Raw genomic sequence first — 11,906 nt, 5'->3', positions numbered from 1 at the left:
TTGGCAGCGTGCTGGATGGAAGGTTGGACTTGGCGTTTGACTCATAGGTCTGTAGCTTGCAAAGCATTTATGCAATAATGTGGTGAAGTGTGTAAGGGAATGTGTATATGAGATTTCAACCACACGTGTGTGTGTGACCATCACAGAGTGAGAGAAATATCCTGTTTGGAGCTTCCATGTGCATCAGTTCCTGTGGGTCAAACACACCAAGACAGATCACTACGCTGACACAAATGGAGCAGCATGATCCCCAAAGTACGTGTCAGATCCCCAAAGTAAAGCACACAACCTGAACAGGAACCATGAGGCAACAGCTAAGGCAACATTCAGCATCATTCATGAGTGGATTCCCCAAAGCGTCTTCCATGAAAGATATTTGTTGACTGTCTGAAAGATGTTCCAGAAAGCACTTTTCCCTGAACAACAGTAACCTTTAAAGTGGCTCCATTCACTCTTCAGCTCCTGACTACTGGGGTTTAAATCATCAGCTCTGTTCTGCACACAGATTCAGCACGAACGGTTCTGAGTTCACCGCACGAGTCAGCAGTGAACTCCATGCAGACAACGTTGTTCTCCTGCTCGTTTTAGTAAGAAAAAGTCTCAGAGCCTCAGCTTTTTAAAACATGTTGCTGGCATTAAAGGGAAAAACTTCTTTTCATTCTTTCCATTAAGTCTCTGCGTGTTCTTCAGTTCCACACAGTCCCAGCTGTCTGTGGAGAGGAGGCTGGGAACGCTGGGAATGAAAGTAAGAGTACTAATTGAGCTCAGAGTGAATGTGGCCAGTTTGAAGGAGAAAATCTGACATCACAGCTTTGGCGAAAACCTCCAAACTCCCAAAGAGACTAATGATCTCTCCTCACCTGTTCTCTCAGCTCACCTGGAGATATGATGCAGCGGATGAGACACTTTACCTGTTCACCTTTACCCTTGCCATTCGGGCTGACTCTGACTGACACAATGGCCGCACAGGGAGTACTCTGTGCTCGAGAGAAGGGGAAGTCCAGATTTCAGGACTGCCAAATCAGCCCAGAGAACAGTGACATCTATAAAGCGGTCAAAACGAACCAGATTTTTTTAAATGTTAGTGGGAACAAAACAACATGTTGTGAAATTTGTTACAGACAAATTACTTCTCCTGTGGTTTTAAGATTGCTTTGGGTCTTTTTGTTTCACATGGAAACACAGTAAATTACTTAAAGATGGATTCAGTCCATAACACTAAACACATCATGTACACAGAGTTAAACTACAGCTGGAATTACATTAGTCATTCCTTTTGGCTGTCGCAGATCATGTGAGAGTGAAAAGTGAAAGGACATGTCCAACTGAAAAGTTTCCTAATCTTCTGACTGGCAGAGGGAGGGGGGGCACAGAGGGAGCATAAAATCAAACCTGTTGAGCATGCACGTTAGCATTTAAAGCTGCAATTGTGTAACATTAGAAAAAGGTGAACCAAGAAATTGGAAACTGAAAGCTTCCTCCTGCAAATCTCCTCTCTTTCCCCTCACTGTCCAAAGCTCCTCCTCCCCCACTCTCATAGGTTAGAGTCCTTTACTTAATCCTTACTTAATCTTAGTATCTGCGATGGACTTGCAGTTATTTTCATTCTGGAAATTCAGAAACAGGCGTGTCGTGGAATGAACTGAGTTTTTGACGACAACAATAACATCAAGGCTTATGGATCTATCTGAAGTGGTCAACATAAAAAGTTTATTCATGTCACCTTTAGCCTCAAATAATCTTAAATGCAATGCTAGTTGCAAACGCAATATAAAGTTACTCCAAATGGCCAATATAGCTATTATAGCTGATATGTGGCAAGCTGACAGGGGTTAGCCTAGAACTGTAAACCACAGTCAAACAATAACATTAGAAATAACTTGATGAACGACTTGAACCTCACTGTTTAACGTTATTGTACGCTCACATGAGTTAAGTCATCAGAGTCGGGCAGCCAAAACGTTATGCTGTCTGACTTCTCTTGGATTTAACAAAGACGGCCAAGTGTTTCCATATGGCACCATCTTGCACACACCGATTTTTTTTTTTTTAGACACAACCAGTATAACCAGTATAACCAGTATAACCAGACCCCTTCCATCTACTCAAACTAACCTGGAGTTAACCTGGAATCAATACATCATTCACTGCACCGAAGCCCATGTTAACCATCTAGGATAATTAGTTAAAAAACAAACATTAGATTTTCCACTTTTAAGAGTAAAAAATAACTGGTGACTGTAGTTTCTGTGACTCCTCTTGTAATTATATTACTGCAATTTCAAATCTCGAGCTTGTTCTTTGGGTTAATTTTGTGTTAATTTGTGTTAATCTGTGGGTTATACTCAACCGTGGTTGTTCACAGTCTCTGTCACAGCTTAAATATATAAAGAAGTAATAGCTTTAATATCCTTAGAAAACACATTCGAGTTCTGCCTGCTGGAACGTGCTTATTCTACTCCATGGATGAGTGTCAGAGCCTTCCACAAATGGTTTGGGGATATTATACAATTGTGCCTAAAGTAATTAAACTAAACTGTAGGAAGTGTTGCACCTCTCTGATTTTGAGAGCAGATGTTTAATGTGATCACAATCAGTAAGAGAGAGAGAGAGAGAGAGAGAGAGAGAGAGAGAGAGAGAGAGAGAGAGAGAGAGAGAGAGAGAGAGAGAGAGAGAGAGGTTCAGTCTCTTTGGGAGTCAGTCGCATCGTGTAATGTTGGGACTCAAACAGAGTGTTTGACATCCTCAACATTTGGTGTTAATTTAATGAGCAAACACAAGAAATCACATCAGTTACTCACTCTAATGTGAACCACAGAGTTAGCCTGGTGTTACTGTGCTCTTATTACAAATTCGCACAAATCCAAAATCATTAAACACATTGCAGATGTCGGCTCGGAAGCAGTCCGACACGGCGCGCTTGTTTCTGCACCCCGAGGCACCCTGAGGCCAAAATATGAATGGGTGGGTTGAGTTTAAGCTCTCGCTTATAACAGAGTATCTCAGGGGTGGGGAACAAGGGACGTGTATGACATCATGGCGACCAAACAATCACAGCACAATCACAGTGGCTGCTTTCCCAAAATGTCTGCTAGTGAAACCTTTGAACGTTTTCCTCTTTTGGATTAAAGACACCAAATTAAACATCATCTAGAATTTGGATTTCCCGATTAATTTTAGAGCAGAAGCATTTTGGGAAACCCAGATCAGATCACATGATGCTGGAAGCAGGAGCACAACCCTCTAATCGGCTTAGGCGTTACCTCCACTGGTCCTCCATTCTTGTTACTGGCTGGAATAGCTGTCTACACAGCAAACACAGAGGCACACACATCAACATCACGTACCAGGAGATATTACACAGGCTTTCATGGTAACAGTGACAAACCTGCAACAATCACGGAAAAAAGGAACTGATCTTCAAGTGGAGTCAAGTTTGCATGCAGATGGGTTTAACTGGCACTTAAAGTCTTTCCTTCAAACCGAGTCACTGAACAACTATTATGGATCATCCCGTTCATTAAATAGTGAAAGTGATTTAAGGATGTTCTAATTTATTCAAGGAGAAAGGTGGATTAATAACAGAGATTGTTACTGAGCAGGACGTTATAATATATAACTATGATGGAATCAAACAGGCCTTTTTGCTTCGGGGTTGTGATAAGCTACACTAACTTCCACAGTAGGGGGTGATTCAAGTTCCTTTCATATTCATATTCAGGACAGAAAACACTGGAGTCTGCATGCAAACTTGTTTACTACATAGTAGTGGTGCGCAGCATAAGGGGAACATTTGGTCCACACACTCATGCCTGCCATAGGCTACATGCTAACATATACAAGTGTTATTAAAGCAGTAAAGCTCTGAGGCATAGTATGTGCAGCGGTGTTTTCACAAAGAGGAATGGACTTCAGACAAGCTGTCTAAACAGGGTGGTGGTTTTCTTTTCAGAGTAACTCACGCTGGATGTTTCTCCTCTCTTTGCTTCCATGTCCTCTCGGTCTCACAGTCTCCTCTAAGTAATTACTGTAGGAGAGCGTTTGTGCTGCAAAGGCCTTTCTGAGCGGGTCTCACCTGTGTTACTATGTCGTTTGAACGGGTTGAGCGTCGCTTTAGCTTTGGAGGTCCAGTTGGCAGTGGTGGAGCCAAAGGAGCTGGAGGACAGAGACTTGCCCAGGTTGTCTGAGCTCACCTTCTTGGTGTTGTTGGTAGCTGTCTTACTCCAGTCTGCACGCGAGAAACAATCAATTATCTCCAGATTTTTAGAGAAGATATCAGTGGGACACAATGTGTTGTAGGGTTTTTTCTTCAATGTTAATGTTCCTCACTCTTACTGAAGTTCAGTGTCAGACACAATTACTGGACCTCTCTAATAATTCTCCACATTTTTCTTCTAGAGGAACATGTACAACTTTAGATTTTGACTAAACAATTCACAGTCAACATGAACTATATCTGCACTATTTCCATTTTCAGGATTTTTGCAACTGAAGTTTAATTTGCTGAGATTAAAAATGTTCAGGATCTTTGAATAACACGTTTGAATAACACACATCTTGTCATTATGCATATTTAACCTTTAAACATCACGTTTCCAGCTGTTTAGAACAATTCCCAACAACACCTGTTTAAATTCAGCTGGCCTGGACAGAATGTGGACAGGTGGATGAAACCATTACAAATGATTCCTTCTTTTTCCAGTTAAATAATTCTCCAATGAAAGAAACATAATCTGTGGTTTTGATAACCCATCCAACTGTTGCCAAAACAGAGAAAAGGAAAATTCTGCCCTATCAGACTGAAGAGTTGCCAGCAGAACATAAAAAAGCAGGTCTAACTTTTACTTTCACAGCTTCTCAGGATGTTTTTAGGGAACCTGAACTGAGAGATTTTGGCTTTAACACAAACATGTATCATGAACTCATTCCAACAAGTTTAAAAAGTCATCATAATCTGGATTTTTATCAAATGAAAAATAAATTAAATAAAGCTTCGTTTTGAGTTGTTTCTTTCCAAACATGTTTCGGCTGAAACATTCAGAGATGTTTCTGTATAAGTGAATAAACGGATCTCACACACGTCCACGTGAAAGACGTGTTCACTCACTGAAAACCTTCACATGTTAAAGCGAAGCAAGGGCTGGAGCATCCATCCTCTCTCCTTTCATAAAAGCACTGCTGGCACTAAAGTGGAGCTCTTTGGATTTGTGAGTTCAATCACGTAAAGAGGACTTTTCAGGACACGACTGATAACAGTCAGTAAATACTGGATCTTTCGCCTGCTTAAAGTCATGAATCAGTGTCATGTCTACACATGACAGACATCTGAGGAAAGAACCTGTTTTAAAAGAAGATGAACAGTATCTGCCTCTGATGTCCTAAACAGGCAAACATCCAGCTCTCCAGGTTGTATTTCTGTGTATTTATGCATCTATTTTCTATTTTCCAAGCAAAACTTTATCTGTGGTTGGAGACTTTTGCACAGTAATTTTTTGGCATCAAGTGAAACTCAGTGATTTCTCTTAAATGAAATGGCACCCGGACAGCACATCCTGAGACTGAGCGCACCTGGAGGAGTTCCTGGGTTTATCTTTTTTATTACCCATGAAGCCGTGGCGACTTAGCTTTTATATTTTTAATAAAACGTCCTTTTATTTCTTTTTTTATGCTGCCGTGGGAACCTCTCTGGGGTCCGGCAGACAGATCTGAGAGGGGAGACGTGAACTGGCCTTGACCTGAAAAAGGCAGACAGACAGATGGGATACCTGAGTTGTCTGACAGCTTGAATCGGCCACAGCAGAGGTATCTCTTCCACTGCTTCTGCACATTTTCTTTCAGGGCGCAGTGGAAAATAAATATGAAGAGGCCTGAAAACAGACAGGTAGAAACAGAATGAGTTATTCTACCACAGCAGACCTGCTGACAGGTAAAAATAACTGCTTGGGTCACTTTACAGTTATCGCCTCTGCACAAACCTGCTCTATAACCTTTTATCTTTACACATAACACAACTCAGCACACGGATTAAACATGTTCACACTATCACGCTATGCGGTCACTTCACCTTGCAGCGAGTTGAAGATGGAGAAGAGGTACATGAACGTCAGCTTGACCGGTCCCCAGGCAAAGAAAGCAAACCCCCAAGTCATTCCCAGCAGGAATGTGAGGCTGATGGCGCTCCGTAGGTTTCGGAGAACCTGGATCATAGCAGGAGAGAATTTTAAAGCGTTAAACATTCCCTCCTTTCCTTGTCTCCTTAGTTTACTTCCTTTTCCAGAAGCAGACATGAGAAACTTCATTAATGGTGTACAGTAACTCTTTCCTCTGTCTCTGACAGAGCCTTAAGGCTGCTGACACCTGTTATGATATGGTTGTTATTATATTGCAGGAATGTCAGGGTTAACTTTTAATTCAGAGAGTTATTACAACCGACAGAAAGTTTTTTTTAAATCATGAAACAGTCTTAGTCCAGATCACTGGGCATGAGTACAGACCTCTTTCCGCAGCGTGCGGTTGCTGCGTTTGCCGTTGCGTCCGCAGATCTGCAGCATCACCACGACAAACATGGCCATGTTGAGCAGAAACACCAGGCAGAAGTAACCGACGCAGGTGGTGTAGAAGACTGCTTTATTGGTAATCCAGCAGCTGACAAGGAAACACACACATGCCGTTCAAACTATTAAAGAGGGATTTAAGGTTTTTTCACACATCAGCCACTTTATTATAATGAAACTAAATCCAGCCTTAATCAATTTGAAATGCAGTAAACTAAAACGAAGTGAAAGTGCACTGGTCATCCCGTTATAGTAAACCCTGCTCTGAGTGTTAGGACTGAGGGTTGCTTAAGGTGAGATTTTGTGCAGCTGTTCAGTTTGATCGTTTTTGGGAGTTTTGCAGGATAACAGACAGAATCAGCTGCAGGAGCTCAAGCACGTCAGCGCCATGCACACAGCAGTTTTTAACTCGAATCCTGAACAACTCGTTGTCCTTTCATCATAAACTTGGCACCGTGGAGCAGTTGTGCTAACGATGACGCCTGCATGTAACAAGGCTTTTCTTTTGTTAGCTAACTGACTGATTAAGCAACACTCTGATAAATGAGTTATTCAGTGACTTAATCAAATCCTGATTTTTCTGACAAGAAATCATCACGTCCATATTTAGCGACGTGCTTTGTAGACCTGTTATTGAGATTCTGGGCACACTTACAACTTTGACCCTCCTTCGTATTTTATTGCGTTGTACGAGTCTTTGTCCACCGCAGAGACAATCACAACCAGCACAGCAGGAAGACCTGGAACACACAAAGCACGCCGTCCGCACGTTAACGTCAGTGTCCCGGGTCTCTTATACTTGCATCACAATCACAGACTGAAATGGCATCAAACTGTTTTATCTTGTAAATTAAACCCACGTCCTCATATCAAGACAGAAAAGTATTCAACAATTATCTAACGAGGGAACGGCCTCCTTTTTTTAGTTAATTTTTTTGTGCATATCAGCGCCATTTAATCCCAAACAGCTCATAGAAATTAAAATCGCATATCCAGTCTCAGGAGGATGATATAAATCTCAGAAGATATTTTCGCAGAGGAATGTTTGGTACGCTGGTGCACATCTGTTCAGGATAGTAAAAGGTTTACATGCACTTAGACCTGTCTGTAAGAGATTATTAATCATATTCAACAGGAATGATATGAAGCTGAAGCTGTGCTGTGTGTTTTTGCCCTGAGACACCCGCAGCTTCACAGAGTTCCCGACCAAATCCACCTCCAAACGAAGACTTGACTTGTGCACAACAGTAGGAGCTTCAGTAATTATTAATCATAAATTATTCTTGATGCAGAGAAATGCTAAACCATGTTGGACACTTTTACTTTATTCATGATCTTTTGTTGTCTTTGTGGGTCTGTGTGGATCAGCAGTGGGCGACTCACCCCACCCAACGATGCAGAACTTCAGGATGTACCGGCGGATGTAGGTGTTAAAGACTTTGACCAGAGCGATGTACATATGGACCGATTCTAGCCCCATCCAGGTGAAGGAGGTCAGCAGAAAGTAGTGGAGAAAAATGGCCACAGCCTTACACAGCCCATCTTTTTCCATGGTGCTCAGCCAGCTGTCCAGCAGGAACACCATGTTGAGAAACAGCAGGGATGTGCTGAGGTTCATCAGGATCTTTGACGGGTAGTCACGCCGCAGCTTCCTGTGAGGACAAGAGGAGGAAAGCACAAATTTCTGCATGGTTACATTCTGATATTGTCGAGAAATATATTTGCTGCAGTTTTTTCCGAATATTCTCATCCAAGTCAAAGCCGCATGCAGTAGCTGAGAGTTTCTCAAGTTCCTCTTGGGTTTCCTTCTCCAAATTTTTCTTTGACTTTGAAATTTATTGGTGATTCACAACATTCGAGCTGAAAGCCTTCAGAGTACCGTGAGCGTGATCCATGTGCGCTCCATTTACCCAACACAGAGCTAAAAACACACTAAACATCTTTATTCATGCATCACTGACATCACTGATAAAAGTGATAACAGTGATGCACGCAACCCTCTGTCCTCCGCACCATCCCATGCCTCCTTTTCGGAGTACAGGTGTTCACACCTGGGACAACAGGCTCTGCTGATTAGTGTCATTTGCACTCATGTAAACCTGGGAAAGATGACGGTTTGGGTTTAAACAGATTCTGTATAAACAGCCTGCACTTTGAACAGTGATGCTTGGCTCTGGGATTTAAATGCGAAGCCAAGAGAAACAAAGGAGTGGCATTTATATCACACTGTTTTAGTCCTTCTGACTCTGCAAAGTGCTTTTACAAGCTTAATGCAGCTTTTTAAGAGCTGAAAGAGAGCGATCCATGCTGCTTTTACTGCAAACCCAGAGGTCACAGCACTGGAGCCAAAGGACATGTCGTGCACATCTGTGAGACACCATCAGCTCCGACAGAGCAGCGGTGTTTCACACTCTGGGAGGAACAACTCAAGGAAACTACAGATGATGGAAATCTAGACTGTCTTCCAACACTTTGTGTAGTTCTGCTTTAACAGACTGACTCGCTTTTGTCACCAAAAAACAATGACATCATTGATGGAAAACATGGATGAGGAGAGACGATAGCCAGGCACTGGAAGCTGGAGGGTTCATACTGCAGCCGAACGGTGGACTCACTCGAAGGCGATGTACGTGAGCAGCGTGGCAGCAGAGAAGATGGCGGAGATCCCGCAGCCGATGTAGCTGATGAAGGTCAGGATATTGTTGTTCTTTTCATCGATGGAGGGAGAAGTCTGAGAGATGTCCTTAAGAGAGAGATGGCAACGACTACATGAATGAAGGAAACGCACATGAACAACAAAGAAGGCCAGAGGGCAACTATGGAGACCATCATGACCACAACAAAAGCATGAAAGGATCCACACAACGTGACATGTATGCGGCGCCCGTGCCAGGACGTCAGTGTGACAGGTGTGTGAGGACAGCTCGGACACACACACTCACAGGAACACACAGGTCTTACCAGGAGGACACCGAAGTGTGTGAGGTGGTCGCATAGGCAGACGGTTTTGTTGGCCGTGGATTCGGTGGAGTTTTTTTTGCAGCCTTCTTTGCTCCAATCTCCAGTTCCATCTAGTGGTGACACAGAGGCATTACAGCAAAGTCACCTCAACCCGAAATGAAAATGTGTAATTAAACAGATGAAAAGATTGAATCTTTCTAATAATAAAATATAATATAATAAATGTTTGGGTTTTTTTATAATGAATAAAGCACTGCTCGGGATTCAGGAGCTCGAAATATTTCTGCAAAGTTTGAGGGCGGCTGCTCCGAAGCCAAATATCTGTACTGAGATAAGACTGCGCACAAACGTCCTCTTCAGTAATTACTGAAGTACTTGAATCTGTTGGTAATACGGCCTGAAAAGCTGCTAAATTTACCAGAATTTTCTGCTGAAAGAGCAACCAGACCAGAACGTCAAAGTAAAAGTGCAGCAGGACGGAGGTGTGACGAGCTGTAACAGCTGCCAACTCCCTTCTCTGCAGATCTGAGGACCAGTGATGAAATTGAGGTGAGTGATGAGGCGACGGACAGACTTACTGATCTTGGTGAAGTTCCAGAAAACGCAGTCCAGAGTCCCACGAGCCTGAGAGGACAGAAGAGCAATGACTCAGCAGCAAGTTCAAGTAAGCAGACACTCAGAGCCACTCATGACCATCACACCTGGCTCATTTCTGCATGATCTTCTGACACTGTCATTTCAAATCCTTCAGCACATCTCCAGGAACTACATTCTTACTGACAGTTTCAATAATATGGATTATTAATGTTAATAAATGTATTAATTAACCTCAGAAAAAGGGGAACATGAGAAACATAAAGGTCATTTATATGAAACAGACAACACAATAAAGCACAAGTCAAAGAAAGGAAGTGAAAAGAGTGACACAAATATATAAATAATGTGTATAAAGTCCAAAAATGGAACAGAGAAGAAAGGAAAAAACGTGAACGCTCACCGGGTCAGAGCGATGAGCGATCTCGATCCTCACTGGGTCTCTCAGGTTGTGGATGGGGACGTTCACCACGCTGCTCGCCACTACGTAGCTGATCAATTTATTTTCTTCCTTTTTCTGAAAAACACGTCATGTTAAGACACCCTAAAACATCAGCCTTTGTGTGAACGTCACACCGTGATCTCTGACCTGGAAAAAACTGGGGCTGTTGAAGAACATGAAGCTGATCCTGGACGGTGTGTCGGCTTCGGCATGAGAGACTCTGGACAGCAGAGAGGCGGGAAGTGTGACCTGAGCTAAAGGATTCGGCCGCTTAGACTTAAAATCAATCTGAGAGGGGACAGGAAACAGTCAAAGCTAAATCAAAAAACACAAATCCACCTTCTACAGGAGAAAGTTTTGACTTTCCCAGCCGTTACCTGTGGGTCAGACTTATTTGGAGACATGAAGGCACTGAGGGTTGTTTCGTTGAACATCGTCGTGTTGAGGGCCAGAATTCCCACAGCCAGATTCTTGGAATTGATCTGGATGGACGGACCATCAAACTGGATCTTCTGCACCAGCTCGTCCACGGTCTTCAGAGCTCTGCAGAGGAGGAGAGAGAAGCAAAGTATTTCTACGATGATTTCAAAGGGAAGCAAAACCAGACAGATATTGGTGAGAAACACAGAGGTGGCGTTTAACACGGCTGACTGAAACGCAGCTGAAAATGATCATGTTTGAAGGTGATTCATGTGAAACAGACTCAAACATGTGAGTCTCGTTTAAGTTTCAGTTTAATACTGAACTTTCCGTCCTGCCAGCAAACTTTGTGGCTGAGAGTTCATTAAGCGGCAGAAAGTTTCAACACTCTGACCACATGCTAGCTGATTGCTATCGTAGAAATGGGACACGGCCTCCGCGCAACTGAGGGCAACCTGTCGGTTCCGGTGATCATGCTGAACTGTTTTGCTGTTGGAGGTCAACTGTAAGTAGTTGTAGCATCAGCTGGTTGCCCAGAGGTTGAGCATGGAGCGCTCTGCAATCTCCGAGTGAACTTTTGGTGGAAGGCGGCCTATGTCCAAACTGCTGCGGTCTCTCAGATAGGTTGGTGAAGCTTTGCAAATAATGTTCATGTGATTAATAAATACACACAAAACCATCACATAACAACCAGTCTGAGTCGGTCTGCACAACCAGTACAACCTGTCTATGGTGAAACTCGCTGCAATAGGAGGCTCAACTCAAGTTTTATTCCTATGCAAATGTTAGGTACTCATCCGCTGCTGTCACAGAGCAGTTAAATCTCCTACTTTGAATTTAAATGCTTAATGTAAATTTCAGTTTAAAGTGAAAAACTTTGTATGGAGACAGCAAATGATTTGCAGTTTTCACCGATTTATTCCAGTTAATCATCA

General features: G+C 42.8%; 1 protein-coding gene across 9 annotated transcripts in view; it reads right to left on the bottom strand.

The window, feature by feature from the left end:
• The window catches only part of adgrg6 (adhesion G protein-coupled receptor G6), a 117,293-nt gene that overhangs the window by 15,375 nt on the left and 90,012 nt on the right, over positions 1–11,906 (bottom strand). For 6 of the 9 annotated variants that reach the window (XM_040017874.1, XM_040017875.1, XM_040017876.1 and 3 more), the window contains 12 exons: positions 10,929–11,094; positions 10,699–10,839; positions 10,513–10,626; positions 10,094–10,139; positions 9,516–9,631; positions 9,170–9,297; positions 7,938–8,206; positions 7,210–7,294; positions 6,495–6,645; positions 6,065–6,197; positions 5,766–5,867; positions 4,076–4,228 (listed from right to left, as the gene is read on the bottom strand). In XM_040017874.1, the coding sequence (XP_039873808.1) occupies positions 4,076–4,228; positions 5,766–5,867; positions 6,065–6,197; positions 6,495–6,645; positions 7,210–7,294; positions 7,938–8,206; positions 9,170–9,297; positions 9,516–9,631; positions 10,094–10,139; positions 10,513–10,626; positions 10,699–10,839; positions 10,929–11,094 (1,604 nt within the window). Of the gene's footprint in view, positions 1–3,263; positions 3,306–4,075; positions 4,229–5,765; positions 5,868–6,064; positions 6,198–6,494; positions 6,646–7,209; positions 7,295–7,937; positions 8,207–9,169; positions 9,298–9,515; positions 9,632–10,093; positions 10,163–10,506; positions 10,627–10,698; positions 10,840–10,928; positions 11,095–11,906 lie in introns of those variants that run through there. The other 3 variants (XM_040017873.1, XM_040017872.1, XR_005694056.1) reach the window with 3 other exon arrangements.

Source organism: Simochromis diagramma, unplaced genomic scaffold (assembly GCF_900408965.1).
Source record: "Simochromis diagramma unplaced genomic scaffold, fSimDia1.1 OVJJ01000802.1, whole genome shotgun sequence".
Lineage (NCBI taxonomy): Eukaryota > Metazoa > Chordata > Actinopteri > Cichliformes > Cichlidae > Simochromis > Simochromis diagramma.
Note: the sequence above shows the minus strand (reverse complement) of the source record. Positions and strands in the feature narration are given on the sequence as shown.